At 32.8% G+C, this 25814-nt stretch overlaps 1 protein-coding gene across 1 annotated transcript; it reads left to right on the top strand.

Moving 5' to 3' along the window:
* Window positions 1-1577: 1577 nt before the first annotated feature.
* LOC114272340 (V-type proton ATPase subunit E) lies at window positions 1578-6521 on the top strand. Its single transcript, XM_028214006.2, has 6 exons — window positions 1578-1952; window positions 2088-2188; window positions 4102-4258; window positions 5004-5197; window positions 5385-5484; window positions 6300-6521. Exons 1-6 carry the CDS (start codon window positions 1851-1853, stop codon window positions 6333-6335), a joined length of 690 nt encoding a protein of 229 aa, XP_028069807.2. The 5' UTR covers window positions 1578-1850; the 3' UTR covers window positions 6336-6521.
* The last annotated feature ends 19293 nt before the right edge of the window (window positions 6522-25814 follow it).

Raw genomic sequence — 25814 nt, 5'->3', positions numbered from 1 at the left:
GAGTACCAACACGTGGCATGGTGACACCGACGTGTCAGCCGAGGTGCCACGTGTTGTGGTAGCTGTGCCGAGGTTATCTTGGCGATGCCGAGGTTGCCTCCGAAGATATCGGAATCCGAGATAAGCGAATAAGGGTTAAGAGTCCTGGAGAAAAAAAAAGACTTTACTAAGATAAGGATAAAGCTCTAAGGGAGCTTATCTTTATCTCTTAAGGAATCCAAAGTGAGTACTAAATTGGAGTCCATAGAAGTTAGACTTCTAATGGGACTTGGATTTAGTAAACTATAAAAGAGAGGCACCTCCGTGGGTCTAAGGTACGCAGTTTTATACTCAAGCTTGTGAGTTTAGCACTTGATTATCTTTGAGAGATATACTGACTTGATCGTCGGAGTGCCCCCGGGTGGAAGAGCCACCGCCGGAGCCTTTTTCTTTCTGTTACAGGTTACTAAAGCCATCTATTCTGCCGGAGCTCTCCAGCTGATTACTAGGCGGGCAGTGTGGTCGAAAAATCACCCACACAAGTACTATCCAGTCCAATTAAGGACTGGAGGCAAGCTGCTCCCAATTCATGAAAAGTAATGATTTTTGTACCCTCAAAAAATGGGATAATTATCAGTGAGTTCTAGTTGGATCAGGCTATTGCTCATGAGGTTTTGAGTGAAAATTTTGATGTATTTGCCTATCATTTTGATAATAAGAAAATTGTAAGATTTTTTAAAAATATATTTTGTGGTTGTAAAATAATTATTTGGTACTAGTAATAATATTGAAAAATTTATAAAAAGAATAAGTGATTAAAACATTTTGACTTTTATTTATGAGTTTTAATTTATTTTTGGTTTATTTGTGTTAGTTTATATTGAAATATGATAGAAGAAGTATAACTAGTTGAATTATATTTTTTAAAAATATTTATATAATGATAAATTTATTATTAAAAATTAGAACAAAATTTAAATTTTTTATTAATGAGCCCGTAACTATCCTTGAAAAATTGTAACATAAAGTAGGGGTGGCCATGAGTTGGGCCAGATCCATTGCTATTTGTCCCAATGTTAAGCCTAACCCATTAACTCCAAGCCTGACACACAAATAACACGGGCTGGGCGAACCCCACTTTCAGATTTAAAAAAAATTAAAAAATAAAAAATAAAAAATTAGTTTTATTAAAAAAAATTCAAAAAATCAAAAACACTTCTCATTTTTATATAATTTTATCTTTTTTAAAGATAGAAATAATTTTAAAAAATTAAAAATATATTTGTAATGTTTATTTTTATCCAACAAATTTCTGTTTTAAAAAAAAAAAATTCAAAAAAAAATTTCAAAAAATAAAACCAAAATGGTCTTTATTTTTGGTATTTTTGTGTTGGAAAATGTTTGGTGACTCATTTTTTGTGACTTGAATGGTTTGAATGTGTCAAAATGATATCGTCTTACACACAAAATGATATCGGTTTACATAAAAACACGACGTCATTTTGAATGTTTCGAGTCACTTGAGTCATGATTTTTCGACCAACTTATTGTTTTTTTTTTTTTTTTTTTTTGTTTCCTTACTAATCCCAAGTTTCAAAGGGCAACGTGGATGAAATCTTAGAGCTATTGTTGCTTGCTAGTTGCTATTTTAGAAACATCATGGTAGATTCATAAATTTCCAAAAAAAATAATTATGCAAAAGAAGAAGGACTCGTGATTCAATTCCAAACATTTAAAAGCTGCAATTTATCTCGTCCTCTTGTCAATTACGATTCACGATCGAAGACTCAGAGCCACTCGTCGAACCGCCTCCGCCACCGCACCGCCGCCTTGTCTCCGATCAGATCCGATCTCTAAACTCAGTTCCAAAAATGAACGACGCAGATGTCTCCAAGCAGATCCAGCAGATGGTCAGATTCATCCGCCAAGAAGCCGAAGAGAAAGCCAACGAGATCTCCGTCTCCGCAGAAGAAGTACGTCAAATTTTCTCTTCAATTTTCCCTGAAAATCTCATTTTTGTTGCAAATATCATTCAACATGTATGTATATGTCTGTAATTGACTCAGATATGTGTAGATTTGACACGGAAAAGTGCTGTGTTGTTACAGGAATTTAACATCGAGAAGTTGCAATTGGTGGAAGCAGAGAAAAAGAAGATCAGACAAGAGTACGAGCGTAAAGAGAAGCAAGTCGAAGTTCGGAGAAAAATGTAATCTCTCTATTGAGCTTTTTTCTGTTCTTATGTAGTGGACTATGCTAATTAGGGATTGTGTGTGTTAATTGATTTGATGAATTAGTAGTTTCTTTAATTACCTAGTGAAGGAAAATACTTGTTTGCTCTGTCAATTAGTGTTCTTTAGATCTGAATTCCCTGTTACATCTCTTCGAACTTGTTTGAATTATTGGAAACACGGTAACCTGAACCAAACGAGTGGAGGGGTCTCTAGTGTGTATGAACCAAACTTGGGTGGGGAGACAATATGGGACAATTCTCTATAGTCACCGCATATGTGGTCTGGTTGTATGTGGAAGTGATAGAGAGATGAGAGACGAGCGAAGCAGATCTGAGAAGGGGACTTGGATCGTGAGGCCAGTGGCCACCCAAGTCCAAGCTCTAATACCATGTTACAACTATTGGAGTTGTTCAACTCAAAATCAATTGGCAATGAATTTGTCTTTAGAGCATATGAAACAAGCTTAGAGAGAGACGATGGGATAAGTCTATAACATAAGTTTTTTTGAGTTTGTGCTCCTTAAGACCATTTTCAACGCTGCACCTTTTGTTTTCATCAAATTTAAATTTGATGAAAAGAGGAGCCTTTTGCTGAAAAGACCATTTCAAATTCAGGATATGAAAGTTTTCATCAGATTGAGAATGGCTGTGCCTAGGGTTGTGTGCAGTGCGGTTCGGGCGGTTTGAGAGTAAAATTACAAGCCGAATGGTGGGTTAGCGGATTGACAAATTGTGGTTTGTGCGATTTTTGGTAGATTGAATATTCTAATTAATTATCATATATTTGTATAATATATAATACTAATTTGTATAATATTTTTTTAGATATATAACACAAAATAATTTTACATAATATGTTTCATATATATAACCACTAGTTTGTAATAAATTTTATATCTTAAATTTCTCTCACACTCATTTTTACATTAGTATTTTATTGAAAATTAAAAAATATATATGTATTAACTATAGCGGAGTGGAGTGGTTCGGTTGGCGGATTATAAATTTTAAAGTTTAAACCGTGGATTGATGCGGATTGGTGCGGTTTTAGTGAATTCTGCGGTATTTTGCACAACTCTAGTTGTGCCTTTCATCAATTTATTGTTCATAGGTGTTGGAGTTGAAGGTCATAAACACCCCCAGACAACCGGCCTGTTGTCCCCCATGGACGACCATCTCCTTGCAAAAGTTTATGAAAAAATTATATTGGCTGGTGATCGGCCGGACATCCCTTTAGTTGTCCTCTCAGTCGACTGGTAATTTGATGAAATTCTAAATTGCTTCGTTGGAATGCACGATGAAGCTTTTACTCAAATTTGATGAAAAAAAAGGGTTAAATGTTGGAGATGCTCTAAGGGTTAGTTTGGGAAGTGGCTTTTTGGCATTTTGTATAAAATATGTGGCGAAAAAAAATTGAAGTGTTTGGGAATGGTTTTTTGGGTTTTTATGAAAAAACGTGCAAATGGAAGGAATCTTGGTCTTTTTTATATGTTTTTTTTGGGGGCCTTTTCGTGGTTTTTTGGCTAAAATTCAATCTTCCGGATTGAGGTCTAAGTTTATCCTATTTATCCAAAATGTTCCCAGAGCCAGCCTTGGTCACCCTGGAGACTGGAAGGAAATTTTATGCAAATTTTTCACTTCAGCCAACCATCCATCACGTTTAATTTATTACTTGATTCAGGAAATGATTCAGCCAACCATCCACCCTGGAGCCTACTTCAAGTCCCTATTAGTATTATCATCAAAATAACTATGTTGGGCATGTATTTAGTATGCAGTAGGAAGATGGAACATGATGAGAAAACTACTGATTATTATCATCATCACTATTGTTTTATTCAGATGTTAGTGAAGTATAAATTAAAATTGTGTATATTGGTTTCTTGTAGCGAGTACTCTATGCAGCTGAATGCATCTCGTATCAAAGTTCTTCAAGCTCAGGATGATGTGGTCAACTCCATGAAAGATGCAGCAGCAAAGGAGCTCCTGAATGTGAGCCATGACCACCATGTGTATAGAAAGCTTCTAAAAGAGCTCATTGTTCAGGTAACAAAACTCAATTCCATGCTTTCTTACATGTGTTTTTGTCTTTTTAATGGAATATGATTAAAGAAATATGGTTAATTTTCTATGACATTAAAACAATGTGAGTTGTCTTATGATACAGTCTCATATATCATGTAAAATTGGGACTGTGGTTTCTACTGTGAATCTAAATTTCACGAAAAAAATAGTTAATGGATTTTCCATGAGGTTACAAAAATATAGATCTTCTACATTGCTTTAGCTGATCTTTTTTTTTTTTTGGGGGGGGGGGGGGGGGGAAGGAAAAATGAGAGGTTTGGAGAGGGACTTCTGAACCATGTCAACTTTCTAAGCATCATGATATGGTCAACTCAACTCAATTAGCCATATAACCATCAAAATATCACAAAGGAAAATACATGCTATACGTGAACAAATAAAAAACTACCTTCTCACAAGATCTTGAAGTTTTATTTATGGGATCCTGAGTTCATAATATAATCATTAATCACCTCTTACAATAGTCATAGTTTTCAATTTCTTTTGTACTAATGGCACTATTTCGGTAATGGATCTGGGGACGGTTTTTTCTTTCCAAAGACATGGGGAAACATGGCCTGATGTAATTTTATTGGGGGTGTCAAAACATGAGCCTTTGAACTTTTCTTATTGACATTGCTTTTGGCATGCTTTGTAAATATAAAGTTGATTATCATGATAATGGGAAATTTGGCTGGTACTGCAATGGTAACTGTATGCATTGCAGAGTTTGCTGAGGCTGAAAGAGCCTGCCGTCTTGTTGCGTTGTCGAAAAGAAGACCTAAATCATGTGGAGCATGTTGTGCACTCTGCAAAGGAGGAGTATGCAGATAAAGCAAAGGTTCATGCACCTGAGATAGTAGTTGACAGCATTTACCTTCCAGCTGCTCCCTCTCATCATAATGCCCATGGTCCTTTCTGGTAATTTTATGTTGTTTCAGTTATAGATAAACCCTTAAAATAGGCAGCCTGAATCTGTATAATTGTAATTCACCAATTACATTCTGCCAGCAGATTTTAGCTCCTCAGACAGTGAAGTTATTGCGACAATGTTGATTGAAAGTCCTCTGTTCTGTTTTCTTTTTTGTTTTTTTAACCTATTTTTCAGCTCTGGAGGTGTAGTGTTGGCTTCTCGAGATGGGAAAATTGTGTTTGAGAACAGCCTGGATGCAAGGTTGGACGTTGTATTCCGCAAAAAGCTTCCAGAGGTAGTCTTTTCTTTTACTTGTAATTTTGTCCTCTATAAAGCCGCTTCCCCTCTTCTCCTTCAATTTGTGTTATTCTTGTGCATCATTCTCTCACATGTCCACGATGTAGAGAGATCCTCAGTTGTCGCTGTCAGCTATTTGTTAATTTTTAACTGCCTCCCCCCAAATAATGTGAAAAGCACTAACAATCATATCAACAAACATATCAACAAGACACTGTGTTAGGTGGTTCCATCTCAAGTGATGGAACCCAAATGCAAGCCATGTGTCTTAGTTGGGAGGATGTATAAAATTTGCCAACCATCTAAAACTATCAAAAGGTTATGGAAACTCACTTTCTGCTCATTGCCTGTTTTTGTGCTCCTTCTGTCTGCATGGGTCTAATTGGCATTGTATGTTGATCACCTCATTTGGTCTACCCTTAGATATTGATAAACTAGACTTTGAGGTTGAGCCAAAGATGTATTTCAGTGAGTTAATTGCTTCTTTCTGTGCAAATAAAAACATTTGTAAATGACATTTGTTTTCTCAGGTTTTGTTTTGAGATATTTGTTAACACAGAAATCCATTAACTAGTGATGTGTGAAGTCTCCAACAAACCCACAAAATAGAAAAAAGGGTATCATTCTCGAGTATACTACTTGGAAATTTCTGATATATCTATACCCCATTCTAAAGTTCCTCCCCACCACCACAAAAAGAGTACAGAGGGAACCATTACGTCACATAATTATGCATTAAACTGGGTAACCCTCTAAAAGCTTTAGGTTGCTAACCTATATCCATGGTTTGACCATGTTTATGACTCTTTGCAGATCCGCAAGCAGCTCTTTGGTCAAGTTGCTGTATGATGGGTTCGAGTATTATGTTATCATCTCCTGTTTATCCAAGTTTTCAATATTGGACAATATATTGGTCTTGTGCTGTTGGAACTGCTAGCTGATTTGCTTGTTTGTGTACTTTCAATTTTCTGTTGCTAAAATTTATTTGTGGTTCCTGCTTGGGCTGCTTGATAGTTAATTTCTTTTCACATAAAAGTGAGTTGATTGGATTATGCTTTATTGAGTTACTGATCATAAACTAGCCGATAATGATAATAAATAAAACCTTAGAATGCTGTTTATTTTGTATATTATGTTATATTATATATATATATATTTTTTTTTCACAACTTTGGATGCTGTTTATTTTGTATATTATGTTATATTATATATATATATATATTTTTTTTTTTTCCACAACTTTGGAGGAAATTAATTGGGAAGGGAAGAAAGGAAAGTGAATAAGGGAATCATTTTTAGTTGGTTGGTAGAGCGGATGGTTTTTATGTTATTTTATTGTTTTGCCCATATTTTTACATTAGGTTGATTTAGTTTTTAGGGAGAAACAATAATAACTTTGAAAGTTTAGAAAATGGTAGACTCCTTTTTAAAATGTTGAAATAATTTTATGGTTTTACCCGCATTTTAATTTTCTAGAAGTTTCTCAAATTTTGTATTATATAATTTTTATATTCAATATGAATACATTTATACCTTTTACTTGTTTCTTATTTCTCTCAACTAAACATTCCTATCTCTGAGCACGATTGGATACGGTGGAATGAAATGAAATAATGGTGAATGGAATACATTGTAGAATGTAATGGAATGTTCATTTTCATTCTATTGTTTAGTTGACATTGTTAAATGATATAGAATGGAATGATTATTTTATTCTCATGTTTGGTTTGTTAAACAAATTGAATAGAATAGAATTTTTATCAAGTTAAATGAGAAGTTGATATATTTGTCAAAAATGGGATGTTCGTATAATTAATTTATTTATTTTGAGATGTAATGAGAATGATAATACTTTCTGTGTCCTAATTTGTTGGTCTTTTTCAGTTTCTAATTTTTTAAAGAGACATGTGATTATTACACTTAAATTTAAATTTTAAAATATTCTTTCACTAGTGTTCTTATCTTTTTAAAATTTTAATATATTTACAATTATTCAAAAGGGATAGTTTTGAAAATTTAAATATTTTTTTTATTTTGATTTTTTGAATAAGACTATCATTTTGGAATATTTCAAAATGAAATAGTGAATTAATAGAATGAGAGGGAGAGAATATTTTAAAGTTGTAAAGTAAATGATAAATAATTGTTTGACTGATCAGCAACACCTCTGATGTTAGGGGTAAAATCATTAAAAAAAATGTGCCAATTTAAAAAAATAAATAAATAAATTTATACATGTTGATATCATGCGTGGAAATAAGTAACTTAATGAGACCACTTCGTAAGCATATATGTGTCCCGTTTGATAGAGTTATGAGAAAGTGATTATACCTTATATTCTAACAGCTTATAATTTATAGTTGTGAATATAAATTAATTTTTGACTTATAAATTAAGTTTCTCTTCCCCACTCAAAGAATAAATTGATTTTTGACTTATAAAAAGTTATAAGTTGTATTGTTAAGCTGAACTAAACACATCAAAATATCTTTAATTAAGTTAAAAATTAAAATAAATTGAAAATAAACCTTACCAAACAGGGCCATGCTGAGACACCATGTCTGCCCCTATAAAAGTAGATATGGAAATTGAATCATCATTGCAGACCTTGGTCCCCTCACATGTTCAAATTTATAATTAATTTATGATAAGAATTTCACATAATCTACTAAATCTCTTATATAGATGTGAGATTTACATATATGTAAATTTGTATAAATTTTATATCCATGTAAGAAATTTAATAAAAAAATTTAGTAGATTATATGGAATCTATGATATTTTCCTTAATAATTATTATGAGAAGACTTTTGAGGTTGGCTATTCTTTCTTGCTATATTATTATATTTTCTTTAAGGAGAATTCCAAATAAAAATATTGATCAAAAAATAATTACAAAAGAATTGAGAATAATTTTTTTGTACCACATGTACAAAAAGTTTCAAAATAATTACAAAGGAAAATGTTTGAGGGCCACAATGGCTCAAAACTGTCAAAACGACGTCGTTTTGGCATGTTTTGCACCCAAAACGATATTGTTTTAGCAGTTTTGAGCCATTATGGTCACAAAAATTATGACCTTCTAGCATTGTTGAATTACAAAATAGTGATTTTTATGAAAGTAGCAAAATACCTTATTATTTTTTTTTTCTTTCCCTTCCTCTCTCCTCACTTTTAGCTCCCATCAATTTCTTCCCCATCCTACTGGCTCCTTACCCAGCCTCTCTGAATAAACTGGTTTATTGTATTACATTACTTAATCATGAATATGGTTGTAATACGGGTCAGTTTGGTTAGGTTGAAGTTGGAAAATGTGTTTGGTTTGAGTTTTTTGGATTAAATTTTTTGAAAATTGATTTTTTTAGTTTTTGTGTTTTTTGGTTTTTAGTGAATATTTTTTAAATTTTAAACATTTTTTTTTACTTTTTTAGATGTATCTAAAAAGTAAAAAATTTGTGAAAAAATATTTTAAAAAATTAATAAATACATAAAAATACAAAAAATGTACTGAATTCTTGTATTTTTTTTGTATTTTTGATATTAAGTGAATTTTTAAAAGATTTTTTTTATAATTTTTTTACTTTTTAAGTTTATTTATGTTAGATGTGTCTAAAAAGTAAAAAACTTGTTTAAAATATTAAAAAATTGTAAAAATTTCATCAATATGAACAAAATAATAAATTTAAAAATTGCACAATACTCACAATCATAATAAAATATTTATTAATCTTAAAATGTAGATATAAAAATAGAAGAACAATGTTGAAGTTGTCTATGGCTGATTTGGTGAGCGTATTTAGAGAGAGACTGTGACAGAGAGAATTTTTTTTTTCTAAAAGTAATAATCATGTTTGGTTTTATTTTTTTGAATTATTTTTTTGAAAAGTGATTTGAAAACTTTATCTTGAAAAAAGATTTTTGTTTGGTTTTTAAAAAATATATTATTGCAAATTCAAGTTTTTCTCTAATTTAAGGAGAGATAATTTTTTAAAAAAAATTTGTCACATCAAAAAATACTCCCATGTTAGTTATATATTATATATATATATATATATATATGTACATGCTATATATATATGAAAACATAATTTGATATGTATCCATTTATGGCTACATATCATAACCATTAAATGTGTGACTTTATCAGATAATTTTCACTCATAAATTTGTATTTTCGATTTGTCTTCATAAATTGTTGAAGTTAATATAAATTTGGAAAATGAGCCGTAGCTCGAAAATCTTGGCTCGAAATTGGCTCGAATGTTGTTTTGGGCGTTTTGGGTGGTCTGAAACAGAGGAGAAAGAGAGAGAGAAGAGAGGAAGAAGAGAGGAGAAGAGAAAGAGGAGGGGAAGAGGGAATGGAGAGAAGAGAGGGCCCCTCTACTTCTGCCGTCGGCCGAACCCCTCCGTTTCGTCGCAGCACCACCGCCGTCGCCTCCGGTCTCGCCGAGCCCCTCCCCTTCGTCGCAGCACCACTGCCGTTAGCTAAGCCCCTCCCCTTCCTCCTTCCTTCTCTTCTCCTCCTGTGATTATACCCCTTCCAGTCCTCCTTCTTCTCCTCCTTTCTTCTCTTCTCCTTCTCTGCTTCTGAAATTGGATTCGAGCTAATTTCGAGCTCGACAATTCGAGCTACGTAGCAGTTCCGTATAAATTTTGCTTCATATTTGAAATTGTAAATGTATATTTAAAAATTGTGCAAATAATTTTTGAAGCCCATTATTAATACATTAAGGCCTCATTTGGGAACATGTTTTTTTAGTAACTTTTTAACTTTTTGGCTAAAATATGATGTAAAAAAAACTAATATGTTTGGGATGATTTTTTAGTTTTTTACGAAAAGATGTGCAAAAAATAGGGAGAAAAGGAAATCTTTAACGTTTTGGTATAGGTTGTTGGCTTTTTAATTTTTTTAATGACTTTTTAACTTTTTAACTAAAAAAATTACTCGCCAAATGAGGCTTAAATACCAAAAAGACTAAAAAATATAAAAGTGTACATTTTCATATTTTGAAAACTTTATGAAAACTTTGTACAAAAAAGTGTACCAAAAAGATTAAAAGTGTACAAAAAAGCCAACCAAAAAGTGTACATTTTAAAAAAAAAAAAAAAAAAAAAGAAGTGTAAACTCAAAAAAAAAAAAACAATCAGAAGTCAAATTTTGAAAACTTTGTCCGGTTTTTAAAATAATCAAACAAAAACGCTAAATTTTTTTAAAAAATGAGTTTAGAAAAAAGGAGCCGAACACAATGAATCATTTTTTGTTTTTTTTTTATCAAGAAAATTTTATTTTATTTTGTGATGATTTCATATTGAAATGGAATAGTATTCTTAGGGGTTATTTGGGATGATCTAAATAAGTGTGCTTTTTGACTTTTTATGAAATATGAGTTGTGTTTGAAGTGATGTGTTAGAGAGATGATGTGACTTAAATAAGATGATGTGACTTAAATAGGATAGTGACTTTTTGACTTTTTGACTTTTTTGAATCTTGCCAAACTTGGCCTTAATATTTTTTGAAATAGGCATTCCCATGAAATATTTTTTCTAACTTAAATAAAACTTAACAAATGAAAAAACGGGAATATAAAATTAAAATGAACATTTCATTTCATTTCAGTCCATTCTTTTCGGACCAAACGTGGTCTTTCCACTTTGGAAAATGTTTGGTAGCTCAAATTTTTGTGGCTCAAATGGCTCAAATCTGTCAAGACGACGTCGTTTTACACTCAAAATCTGTCAAAACGACGTCGTTTTGACAAATTTGAGCCATTTGAGCCACAAAAATTTGAGCTACTTAGCATTGTCGTTCCACTTTATACATATTTGCATCCAGACATGTGGGTTTAGAGCATCTCCAACCCATCTTTCAAAACTTTAAATATGAAGGATCCTTCTTAATTTTGAGCTCCAATCCATCCTTCATTTCTTCCTCCAAAATGAAGGAAGATGGATTGATCCTTCAAATATGAAGAGAAGATAAACAAAATGAAGGAGACTCTAAAATACTATTCACTCTATATTTCTTATTATATTCGAAATAACTTTTAATGTGTAAATTTAATTTTTATAAAATTGACATCAATAAAAAGTATGAAATCATACCTTTAAAATTAGTATAATATTAAATATATTTTACAAAAATTTTAAAATTAAATATTTATTAATGAACAAAAATTACTTTTTTATTAGAATTTGAATGAAGGAAATAAAAGTTTGTGGTTAGAGTTTGAATGAATAGTGACCACCTCTATATTTATTTTTTAAATAAAAAATATTATTCCTATCCTTTTGAGAAAAAAATGTGGTTGGAGATGTTCTTAGAGTTGATGACGATTCTGACAGCCATCTCAAACCCACAGGAGCACATAGATGTGGGTTTTTGATGACCACTTCACTTGTAATGGGTTTGGATGGCTATGGAATGAGACTGGCCAAAAAGAAGGAATGGAGGTGTTTGGTTGTGGGGATTGTTGAATAGTGGATGAGGGGTTTTCTTTTTGAATAATTTGTTAAGCATAGCATGCTGATGTTATAATTTTTTTTGTTAGTATTCTAGAAACATGGAAGAAAAATTTGTGCATAGTATTAGCTAAAGTAACAAGAAAAAAAAAAAAGGAAAAAAAAAGAGAGTATAATTTCAAAAATTAAATGAGAAGTTGATATATTTGTCAAAAATGGGATGTTCGTATAATTAATTTATTTTTTTTGAGATGTAATGAGAATGATAATACTTTGTGTGTCCTAATTTGTTGGCCTTTTTTAGTTTCTAATTTTTTAAAGGGACATGCGATTATTACACTTAAATTTAAATTTTAAAATATTCTTTCACTAATGTTCTTATCTTTTTAAAATTTTAATATATTTACAATTATTCAAAAGGGATAGTTTTGAAAATTTAAATATTTTTTTTTATTTTGATTTTTTGAATAAGACTATCATTTTGGAATATTTCAAAATGAAATAGTGAATTAATAGAATGAGAGGGAGAGAATATTTTAAAGTTGTAAAGTAAATGATAAATAATTGTTTGACTGATCAGCAACACCTCTGATGTTAGGGGTAAAATCATTAAAAAAAATTGTGCCAATTTAAAAAAATAAATAAATAAATTTATACAAGTTGATATCATGTGTGGAAATAAGTGACTTAATGAGACCGCTTCGTAAGCATATACGTGTCCGTTTGGTAGAGTTATGGGGAAGTGATTATACCTTATATTCTAACAGCTTATAATTTATAGCTGTGAACATAAATTAATTTTTGACTTATAAATTAAGTTTCTCCTCCCCACTCAAAGAATAAGTTGTTTTTTGACTTATAAAAAGTTATAAACTGTATTGTTAAGCTGAACCAAACACATCAAAATATCTTAAATTAAGTTAAAAATTAAAAAAAACTGAAAATAAACCTTACCAAACAGGGCCATGCTGAGACACCATGTCTGCCCCTATAAAAGTAGATATGGAAATTGAATCATCATTGCAGACCTTGGTCCCCTCACATGTTCAAATTTATAATTAATTTATGATAAGAATTTTACATAATCTACTAAATCTCTTATACAGATGTGAGATTTACATATATGTAAATTTGTATAAATTTTATATCCATGCAAGAAATTTAATAAAAAAATTTAGTAGATTATATGGAATCTATGATATTTTCCTTAATAATTATTATGAGAAGACTTTTGAGGTTGGCTATTCTTTCTTGCTATATTATTATATTTTCTTTAAGGAGAATTCCAAATAAAAATATTGATCAAAAAATAATTACAAAAGAATTGAGAATAATTTTTTTGTACCACATGTACAAAAAGTTTCAAAATAATTACAAAGGAAAATGTTTGAGGGTCACAATGGCTCAAAACTGTCAAAATAACGTCGTTTTGGCATGTTTTGCACCCAAAACGACGTCGTTTTGGCAGTTTTGAGCCATTATGGTCACAAAAATTGTGATCTTCTAGCATTGTTGAATTACAAAATAGTGATTTTTATGAAAGTAACAAAATACCTTTTTTTTTTTTTTTTTCTTTCCCTTCCTCTCTCCTCACTTTTAGCTCCCATCAATTTCTTCCCCATCCTACTGGCTCCTTAGCCAGCCTCTCTGAATAAACTGGTTTATTGTATTACATTACTTAATCATGAATATGGTTGTAATACGGGTCAGTTTGGTGAGGTTGAAGTTGGAAAATGTGTTTGGTTTGAGTTTTTTGGGTTAAATTTTTCGAAAATTAACTTTTTTTAGTTTTTGTGTTTTTTTGTTTTTAGTGAATATTTTTTAAATTTTAAACATTTTTTTTACTTTTTTAGATGTATCTAAAAAGTAAAAAATTTGTGAAAAAATATTTTAAAAAATTAATAAATATATAAAAATACAAAAAATGTACTGAATTCTAGTATTTTTTTTTGTATTTTTGATATTAAGTGAATTTTTAAAAGATTTTTTTTATAATTTTTTTACTTTTTAAGTTTATTTATGTTAGATGTGTCTAAAAAGTAAAAAACTTGTTTAAAATATTAAAAAATTGTAAAAATTTCATCAATATGAACAAAATAATAAATTTTAAAATTGCACAATACTCACAATCATAATAAAATATTTATTAATCTTAAAATGTAGATATAAAAATAGCAGACAATGTTGAAGTTGTCTATGGCTGATTTGGTGAGCGTATTTAGAGAGAGACTGTGACAGGGAGAATTTTTTTTTTTCTAAAAGTAATAATCATGTTTGGTTTTATTTTTTTGAATTATTTTTTCGAAAAGTGATTTGAAAACTTTATTTTGAAAAAAGATTTTTGTTTGGTTTTTAAAAAATATATTATTACAAATTCAAGTTTTTCTCTAATTTAAGGAGAGGTAATTTTAAAAAAAAGTTTGTCACATCAAAAAATACTCCCATGTTAGTTATATATTATATATATATATATGTACATGCTATATATATATGAAAACATAATTTGATATGTATCCATTTATGGCTACATATCATACTATTAAATGTGTGACTTTATCAGATAATTTTCACTCATAAATTTGTATTTTTGATTTGTCTTCATAAATTGTTGAAGTTAATATAAATTTGGAAAATGAGCTGTAGCTCGAAAATCTTGGCTCGAAATTGGCTCGAATGTTGTTTTGGGCGTTTTGGGTGGTCTGAAACAGAGGAGAAAGAGAGAGAGAAGAGAGGAGAAGAGAAGAGAAAGAGGAGGGGAAGAGGGAATGGAGAGAAGAGAGGGCCCCTCTGTTTCTGCCGTCGGCCGAACCCCTCCGCTTCGTCGCAGCACCACCGCCGTCGCCTCCGGTCTCGCCGAGCCCCTCCCCTTCGTCGCAGCACTACTGCCGTTAGCCGAGCCCCTCCCCTTCCTCCTTCCTCCTCCTCCTCCTCCTCCGTCCTTCTCTTCTCCTCCTGTGATTATACCCCTTCCAGTCCTCCTTCTTCTCCTCCTTTCTTCTCTTCTCCTTCTCTGCTTCTGAAATTGGATTTGAGCCAATTTCGAGCTCGACAATTCGAGCTATGTAGCAGTTCCGTATAAATTTTGCTTCATATTTGAAATTGTAAATGTATATTTAAAAATTGTGCAAATAATTTTTGAAGCCCATTATTAATACACTAAGGCCTCATTTGGGAACATGTTTTTTTAGTAACTTTTTAACTTTTTGGCTAAAATATGATGTAAAAAAAACCAATATGTTTTGGATAATTTTTTAGTTTTTTACGAAAAGATGTGCAAAAAATAGAGAGAAAATGAAATCTTTGACGTTTTGGTATAGGTTGTTGGCTTTTTGATTTTTTTAATAATTTTTTGACTTTTTAACTAAAAAAATTAGTCGCCAAATGAGGCTTAAATACCAAAAAGACTAAAAAATATAAAAGTGTACATTTTCATATTTTGAAAACTTTATGAAAACTTTGTACAAAAAAGTGTACCAAAAAGATTAAAAGTGTACAAAAAAGCCAACCAAAAAGTGTACATTTTCAAAAAAAAAAAAAAAAAGAGTGTAAACTCAAAAAAAAAAAAAAACAATCAGAAGTCAAATTTTGAAAACTTTGTCCGGTTTTTAAAATAATCAAACAAAAACGCTAAATTTTTAAAAAAAATGAGTTTAGAAAAAAGGAGCCAAACACAATGAATCATTTTTTGTTTTTTTTTTATCAAGAAAATTTTATTTTATTTTGTGATGATTTCATATTGAAATGGAATAGTATTCTTAATATTTTTTGAAATAGGCATTCCCATGAAATATTTTTTCTAACTTAAATAAAACTTAACAAATGAAAAAAGGGTATATAAAATTAAAATGAACATTTCATTTCATTTCAATCCATTCTTTTCGTACCAAACGTGGTCTTTCCACTTTATACATATTTGCATCCAGACATGTGGGTTTAGAGCATCTCCAACCCATCTTTCAAAACTTTAAATAGGAAGGATCCTTCTTAATTTTGAGCTCCAATCCATCCTTCATTTCTTCCTCCAAAATGAAGGAAGATGGATTGATCCTTCAAATATGAAGAGAAGATGAACAGAATGAAGGAGACTCTAAAATATTATTCACTCTATATTTCTTATTATATTCGAAATAACTTTTAATGTGTAAATTTAATTTTTATAAAATTGACATCAATAAAAAGTATGAAATCATACCTTTAAAATTAGTATAATATTAAATATATTTTACAAAAATTTTAAAATTAAATATTTATTAATGAACAAAAATTACTTTTTTATTGGAGTTTGAATGAAAGAAATAAAGGTTTGTGGTTAGAGTTTGAATGAATAGTGACCACCTCTATATTTATTTTTTAAATAAAAAATATTATTTCTATCTTTTTGAGAAGAGAATGTGGTTGGAGATGTTCTTAGAGTTGATGACGATTCTGACAGCCATCTCAAACCCACAGGAGCACATAGATGTGGGTTTTTGATGACCACTTCACTTGTAATGGGTTTGGATGGCTATGGAATGAGACTGGCCAAAAAGAAGGAATGGAGGTGTTTGGTTGTGGGGATTGTTGAATAGTGGATGGGGGGTTTTCTTTTTGAATAATTTGTTAAGCATAGCATGTTGATGTTATAATTTTTTTTGTTAGTATTCTAGAAACATGGAAGAAAATTTTGTGCATAGTATTAGCTAAAGTAACAAGAAAAAAAAAAAAAAGGAAAAAAAAAGAGAGTATAATTTCAAAAATGGGATGTTCGTATAATTAATTTATTTTTTTTGAGATGTAATGAGAATGATAATACTTTCTGTGTCCTAATTTGTTGGTCTTTTTTAGTTTCTAATTTTTTAAAGGGACATGTGATTATTACACTTAAATTTAAATTTTAAAATATTCTTTCACTAATGTTCTTATCTTTTTAAAATTTTAATATATTTACAATTATTCAAAAGGGATAGTTTTGAAAATTTAAATATTTTTTTTTTATTTTGATTTTTTGAATAAGACTATCATTTTGGAATATTTCAAAATGAAATAGTGAATTAATAGAATGAGAGGGAGAGAATATTTTAAAGTTGTAAAGTAAATGATAAATAATTGTTTGACTGATCAGCAACACCTCTGATGTTAGGGGTAAAATCATTAAAAAAAAATGTGCCAATTTAAAAAAATAAATAAATAAATTTATACAAGTTGATATCATGTGTGGAAATAAGTGACTTAATGAGACCCCTACGTAAGCATATATGTGCTCCGTTTGGTAGAGTTATAAGAAAGTGATTATACCTTATACCTTAATAATTTATAACTTATAATTATGAATATAAATTAATTTTTGACTTATAACTTAAGTTTTTCCTCTCCACTCAAAGAATAAGTTGATTTTTGACTTATAAAAAGCTATAAGCTGTATTATTAAGCTGAACCAAACACATCAAAATATCTTACATTAAGTTAAAAACTTAAAATAAACTGAAAATAAACCCTACCAAATAGGCCATGCTGAGACACCATGTCTGCCCCTATAAAAGTAGATATGGAAATTGAATCATCATTGCAGACCTTGGTCCCCTCACATGTTTTGAGCCATTATGGTCACAAAAATTGTGACATTCTAGCATTGTTGAATTACAAAATAGTGATTTTTATGAAAGTAGCAAAATACCTTATTTTTTTTTTTCTTTCCCTTCCTCTCTCCTCACTTTTAGCTCCCATCAATTTCTTTCCCATTCTACTGGCTCCTTACCCAGCCTCTCTGAATAAACTGGTTTATTGTATTGGAAAATGTCTCGTAACTCAAATTTTGTGGCTCAAAAGTAGCTCAAATGGCCAAAACGACGTCGTTTTGAGTACAGAACAACATAAAAATGGCCAAAACGAAACGACGTCGTTTTGGCCATTTGAGCCACTTTTGAGCCACAAAATTTGAGTTACGTAGCATTGTCGTATTGTATTACATTACTTAATCATGAATATGGTTGTAATACGGGTGAGTTTGGTTAGGTTGAAGTTGGAAAATGTGTTTGGTTTGAGTTTTTTGGATTAAGTTTTTTGAAAATTGACTTTTTTAGTTTTTGTGTTTTTTTGTTTTTAGTGAATATTTTTTAAATTTTAAACATTTTTTTACTTTTTTAGATGCACTTTACTTAGATATATCTAAAAAATAAAAAACTTGTGAAAAAATATTTTAAAAAATTAATAAATACATAAAAATACAAAAAATGTACTGAATTCTTATATTTTTTTTTGTATTTTTGATATTTAGTGAATTTTTAAAAGATTTTTTTTAATATTTTTTTTACTTTTTAGGTGTATTTATGTTCGGTGTGTCTAAAAAGTAAAAAAGTTGTTTAAAATATTTAAAAAATTCAGTAAAAACAAAAAAAACACGGAAAATAAAAAAGTAGAATTTTCTGAAAAATGTTCTAGAAAACTGGAAACCAAGCATTCAGTTGAGTTTAGTTTTTTAGAAATTGAGTTTTTTGTTTTTTGTTTTTCGTATTTTTATTTTTATTTTTAGTGAATATTTTTAAAATTTTAAACAATTTTTATTTTTATTTTTTTAGATACATCTTATGTATCTAAATAGTAAAATATTTGTAGAAAAATATTTAAAAAAATTAATAAATACACAAAATATGAAAAATATACTGAATTTTTTTTTTATTTTTTTAAAATTTTTGGTATATAGTGACTTTTTTAAAGATTTTTTTTTTCACAAATATTATACTTTTTAAGTATATTTATGTTAGGTGTGCTTAAAAATTAAAAAAAATGTTTAAAATATTTAAAAAATTCAATAAAAAAAAATAAAATTTTCTGAAGCAAAGAGTTATCCCATTCTTGTACAAGGTATAGAGCGATTTGCTCAAATCACATTCAAGCTTGACTTGTAGCGTGGACCAACTTGACCAAGTTCGGGTTTCTTCGGAAAAATTTGACCTAGGTTCGAGTTATCTAAATTCAACAAAAAATTTATTATAGGTTGAACATTGAGTTGTTCTAAACTAATGTATAACACTTTTCGGTAATAAAAATCCAAAAATTAAGTAAAAAATTTGCAAACATAGAACATAATAAGAAAAATAATTTAAATTACACACAACAAATAATAAAATTAATTACATTGAGACACGATTTAATCTAACTAGAGAAATAGTGATAAGTATTATATTAATTATTTATTACATTGTAATATAAATTTTGAATTGTTCGGATTTGAGAATTTCTTCCAATACCTCAATCCAATTTGATTTTGATTGACAAATTTTAACTTGAACTCTTATAGAATATCAAACATTAAAGAAATCAAGTTATTTGGATTTTTGGACACCTGAATTCTAAAAGAAAACAAAAAAACAAAAAAAGATTGAAACACTTGGGGCTGCTCCCTTTATCATGAAATATACTACAAAGTGGAACAAGTCATTTTTTTAGTACGACATTTATTATCGTTTATATCTTATTATAGTTTTGCATTTGGTAAGACATCATCGTCAATACAAAAACCGTAGTTATTAATTACTCAATAATTTTAGAATATCATATATGATGTTTTGAATTAATAAGGTATTGAAAAATATTTATTGAGTAAGACAATGTTGACCGATTTAATTAAGTAGCGAGAGATAAGAAATAATTCACTAACATGTTTTGGGATGCTTATCAAGAAAAAATACGACATAATACTCTAATAATTTTTCACCAAAGATTGGGGAAAATATGTTGTGCAAGTGGCAAACGGATGTGGTGTATCATTTCATTCATTTATTGTTTGAAAAAAATATTTTATGTAATGGATATGTTATATGATAGAATTAATGTGATTTACTTTGCATTTATTAACTGTTATGTGATAAAAATGAAAATGAAAATGAAAATTGAAAAGCCACTTCATGTTCAGCCCAGTATATTGATACATTAAAATTTGGATAAATTACACAAATCTCCATTGAGATTTAGATAAAGTAAAATAATTTTATAGTTTTGACATAATTACATTGATGTTCTTTTTAGTAAGGGAAAATAAAGAGATCGAAATTAACACAAATTGTGTGAAAACAAAAAGATAAATAAAGTAAATTATACATTTCAGTATGAAAGAGATGATAGGGTCATTTTTTAAATCCATATGATTAGCGAATTACTAATAAAAACAAAAGTCAAGTATTATTTGAATTAAAAAACTTTAACAGAATTCAATATAATTGTGTGAGTAGATTTCTGACCACATTGCCAAATTAGTATTCAGCTGGAGAGCCACCGGCAGAATAGATTAAACTTGAATGACATGTCACAGAAAGAAGAGATTCTGGAGGTAGTTCGTCCGTCCGGGGGCCCTCCGATGATCAAGTCAGTTATCATTCAAAGATAGCAAAAGTGCTTAACTCATTGTTCAGAATATAAAAATCGTACCTTAGACTCATGAGGGTGCCTCCCTTTTATAGCCAACACAAACCTAGTCCCAATAGAAGCCTGGCTCCAATGGACTCTGGATTACTGCTAATCTTAGACTCCTAGTAGAATTGGGATAAACTCTCCAAGAGTCTTATCTTTATCCAAACTGAAGTCTTTTCTCATTCTAGGACTCTTGTCCCTTATTCGCTTATCTCGGATTCCGATATCTTCGGAGATAACCTCGGCATCATGAGTAGGACACGTGCACCTCGGCTGACACTTCGGTGCCACCTCGGCCACGTGCTGTCATTCAAAAATTATGTCCCTATAATTGCCCCCTAGGTTTTATTACCTCAGCATACTAAGGTGATGGAACCTATATCATTTAACCATATAGAACATCGGCTATGCTAACTCCATTATGTATTGCCGAAATCAAGACTCGTCGGCTCAATATGACCAAGATCTGTAATCTGTTTTCCCCAAATGCCTTTAGAGCAAATAATCAAGTCGGTTTAAATTATTTAGCCGAGATCATCCTCCTAGCCGAGGTCTTTGCTTCATTAAACCAAGAACTCCAAGAGTTTTATCACGCGTGAGAGCTGTCACGCACAGTATTTCAACTGTTCCTGCCACGCGTCTTTTCCTTACTGGATCGTACCTGACATGCGCCTTTAAATCCCCTTGCATCTGCGTGCGCCGTCTGACAAGCACGTCGTCATAGGCACATTAATGGTAATTTTGCCGCCATTTCGTGGTTTTGATCAAAACCACTTCTCTCTCTCTGTCTTTTCACTTTTGCATCTTTGTCTCCGTGTAGGCTCTCAGTTTTTTCTCTCTCTAACTTTCTTTCCTAAATCCGCCATTGTTGCTCTCATGAAGCTTTCTGCAACCACCTTCACTCTCCCCTTCCGGCGAGGCTTTTGCTGCAATTCTTTGCTCTCTGCCACCATCCGACACCGCCGTATTTTACATCGGCCTCATTTTCTTCGGTAAGTCACCGTTCATTCATTTCAATTTCTTGTTTCACATTTTATTGCCTCTGTTTATTAGTCACGTTTGAGCATATTCATATGCTCCTACTCATGTCTGTGCTTCAAATTTCACCATTTGTATGCTTAAAACATACTTTGTTTCACCTGTTTTTGGGTATACACATGTATCACACACTTTGCCTACTTTGCCACCGTTCTTGGCCTTGCACCCTTGCACACACTCTATCGCAGCGTTCTTGATAATGCATCACCATTCTTGATTATGAATCTTTGTTTTTATTTCTTTTTTTTGTGTTTTCTCCAGAATCTTGCCTTTAATCCTTTGTTTACACAAACTTAGGTTTGGGGTTTATTATAAAACCCACGAATCTTTAGGGAAGACCGAAACGAATTCCTCTTAGATCCTCAAAAATTCTTATCCCAGCACACATTTGGTTTTAGCCGAGGTCCGTCAAACCTTCACAAAACACTTCCTTTGAAATCTAACACCTTTCCCCAAGCCGACATCATGGGTATGTGAAGGTATAAGGTAGACACCCCTATTAAGCTAGAATATTTCAGGCAGGAGTTTTCCATCCCGGCCGACATCCATCTGAGGTTGGCTGGAGAGGATGACTCCATCATGCCCACAGTTGACTCCATGCCTTTCCCAGTCGTAGCTTTCATAGAGTGTGGACTTAGACTTCCAATTGACATCTTTTTTCGAGAAATCCTTCATTACTACAAATTGAACCCAATGCAGCTTGCCGTCAACTCCTACCGAGTTGTTAACGGTATAATCGCCTTAGCCAAAAAAGAGAACGCTAGGGTAACTTTAGGTGACATCCAATATTGCTACACCATGTGTGGCCTCAAGTTAGAAAAAGGCTACATCTACTATCTCAAACCAAGGTCCACCGAATACAAACTTGTTGCCGACCTCCCAAACTCCAACAAAGGAGCTGGGGACGATTACTTCATTGTCTCGGGCAACTGGGAGTTTGCTTCAAAAGAGGACTTTCACCTCTACCCTTTTAGCCGAACAGTTTTCATAGAGGGTAATGGTAAGAGCCAAATGTTACACTTACTTGTTTTTCAAGTCTTTGTTCTTTCTATATGTTCTAACCTCTGTTTTTCTTGCAGCTCTTCCACAGCCGGCAAAAGACTTTCGTAAGTCCTTCTTCCCTCGCAAGGACCTCAAGAAGTTGTTGGATCTACTCGTTCAGAGGCGGAGAGCTCCTTTGTTACTCAACTACATCTTGACTTACAAGTCAGTTCTTCCCGACACCCCAAAGAAGAAGAGCAAGTCTTCTCATTCCGCCACAACTCCACAAGCAACTTCATCATCTCGGCCAGATCAGGGATCAAGCTCCGATCTAGCTGAGCAGCCATCAACCTCGGCTCCATATGTGATCCCTCCATCTCAATGCAAACGCCGACGCCGAACCGCAATCACCGCCGAGATGGGTTGCAAGAAAGTAGTTGCTGACAATCTTCTGGTCGACATCCCGGATGTTGGCACCACACAACCAGTACAATCCCAGCCTCAACCAAAACCGAAACCAAAAAGGCTGAAAAAAGTCGAACCCAAGACAATGGTGACTCAGATCGACACTGAGGACACCTTACTGATCTCTAAGATTGCTGAGGCAGAAAAAAGTGCCTCCGCCGCCGAAAAAAGGCCCGCCGAGGCTGCACCATCCGAATCAACCAGGTCAAAGAGACCGAGGTCTAAATCGGCCACAACCTTGGGTTCTCTGAAATCCAATGCCCCCTGGGCTCCCCCATTACCATTAAGGACAAGCCGGTTAGAGCTAGCGACAGCGCTGATGACATTGAAGTTGGTGTTGCCTTCTCTACCGCTTGCTCCTTCCCAATGATCTCGAGCACAACGCCGGGATGAGCGAGTACGAAAATTTTGCTTTGATGTTGCAGCACTCCGTGCAATTAAGCCCCCATCACTTAATAATCTCCGCTTTCTGTTTTTTTCCATTCTCAGAGGTTTTTTACTAACATTTGCTTTCTCCATTTCTTCTAGGCGATCCAGCATGGCCACTCCTTCGCGATGCAAGCTTTTGAAATTAAGAAGGAGTTGGTCCAAAAGACAAAGGAGGCTGTCAACTTGTCCAAGTCCCTCAACAAGGTCGAGGGCAAAATAAAGGCCTTGACAGATCGGGCCGAGGCAGCCAAGAAGGCCCAGAACGAGTCCGAGGCCGAGGAAAAGGCTAACGCTGCAGAGGCCATTGCCAAGGTCCTTGCGGCCGAAAAGAAAGAGGCCGAGGCAAAGATGGTTGGGGCCCAAAAAGAACTTCAAGAAGGCCTGGCCATAAAAGAGGCCGAGAACAAAGCGGCTGACGAGAAGGCGTACGCCGAGGGGGCAGCCGATGTCAAAGAAGACTACAAGAGACAAGTCAGACAGACATGCAACAAGGGCTATACCCTTGATTGGATGGCTGCTTTGAAGGCGTTGGCTATCCCCGAGGATTCCCCGCTCGGAAATGCTAATAGCTTTGTCCTGCTATTTCCCCCTACTCCAAGCCAATCCAAAGACGATTCTGAATCCGAGGAGGAAGCTTTGGTTAGAAAGAAGAAGGAAGTTACTGGGGCTACGTCGCCTACGCTGAATGAGCAAGTCGTGGACTTGTCTCAGGATGAGGAGGGTGAGGTCTCAAAGGATGCCTCCTCCCATAAGACAAACTTCGAGGTGCTTATCGCCGAGAAGAACCTCGATCAAACTCTACAGGAGATCGATGCTGAGCTCGAGGCAGAGAAGGTTGCTGATAAGTCTTCCCAACTGTCTTCTGGGGCCGAGGCACAATCCGTAGCTGACGCCGAGTAGTCCGTTTTCTTTATTTCTTATACCTTGTACTTTTTCTTACATTTGGAACAATGTAAACTTTAATTTGGCCGAGGTGCCACTTTTGTGACTCGTACAAGTAATCTTTTTGTAGGCCGACGTGCCCTTTCTTTTGAACATGAATAGAACTTCTTCTTTTGAATGCATGCATGTTTGTCCTTTTTCTACTATTGTATGACTCTTATACTTAGAATATTTTACATGTCTTCAATCGTACACCTTAACTATGTAATCTTCTCGGTGTGGAATACTTTGGCTATACCCACTAACAGTTTATCTCAGCTTTGACATAACACTTGCACTTGAAAATATTCTCAATATTTTCACAAGTGTTATTTACAACTTGCTACTTCACTCTTTTCCTATTAGGACATCTGTCTTCTATTATTTCAATATAACCTTGGGTTAACTTCAACTTGTAAACGTTTCTCAAAATTTAGTGTTAAGCTATCTTCCTTTAACACAGTCTCGACTTAACTTTAACTTGTAAATTTTTCGCCAAATTTCAACAAGTGTTAAACCAACTTTAGCTTGTAAATTCTAATTTCCAAGCATCATTCTCCAGCTCTCTACCCCCTAATGTGAACCTAAGTTCCATTTGGGTTCTCATTTAGCATGTGACTTTGACCTTGTCGCCGAGGTCAGATTCGAACCATGATTGGCCGAGGTTATCAACCTCGGCCTCTTTGTTAATCTGACTGACATGTACTTAGCTTCAATCTGTGTCTGATTCTGCTGATATGACAAGTTCAGGTTAATTCAACTTAGTTCAACTCTATTATATGCAAGTAGGAACTCTGCCATATAATAAGTCTAAGTTATTCGTCATGTTTCGTTTAGAGACATCGTCAAGTATCTTATCAGTCATACTGCACAATTTAAAAAAATGAAGCTAAAACTTTATTATTACTTCGGCTAATAACAAAACAAAAGAAAGCTTAAAAAACAAGAAAATCTAATGATAGAAAAACTTCAGATTGTAACTATTCTAGGGTCTTGGCAACTCTTTGCCTTCACTGTCCTTAAGCCGATATGCCCCGTTACCCAAGACAGAGATGATTCTATAGGGTCCCTCCCAATTCGGGCTAAGCTTACCCTCTCTGGGATCCTTCTTGTTGCCGACGACCTTTCTCAATACGAGGTCACCAACTTGGAACTCTCGTGGGTTGACCTTCTTATTATAAGCCCTAGCAAGCTACTGCTGGTACGCCCCCAACTGAATTGCTGCTTTCTCCTTTCGCTCCTCTAGTAAATCCAGATCGCGGGTTAAGAATGCTTCATTGGTCCCATTTTCCACTCACTGGGTTCTGATCCCTGGGATGCCGACCTCCAGGGGAATGACTACCTCTGTGCTATAAATCATGGCAAATGGGGATTCCCCAGTTGATCTTTTCAGTGTAGTCCGATATGCCCAGAGTACACTGGGTAACTCATCTACCCACTTTTCCTTTGTTGCTTGCAGCCTCTTTTTAATCCCATCTAAGATAACTTTGTTGGATGCTTCTGTATGTCCATTGCTTTGAGGAAAACTTGGGGTGAAAAAATAATTCTTGATTTTGAATTTTGCACAGAAGCTCTTTATTAGCTTACTGTCAAACTGTGTGCCATTGTCAGCTATTATTGCTCTTGGGATCCCAAACCTGGTGATGATGT

This window comes from Camellia sinensis, chromosome 11 (assembly GCF_055761805.1).
Source record: "Camellia sinensis isolate YWXY chromosome 11, ASM5576180v1, whole genome shotgun sequence".
In the NCBI taxonomy this organism is placed as follows: Eukaryota; Viridiplantae; Streptophyta; class Magnoliopsida; order Ericales; family Theaceae; genus Camellia; species Camellia sinensis.
The sequence above is the reverse complement of the archived record's forward strand: the minus strand, read 5'-3'. Positions and strand labels throughout refer to the sequence as shown.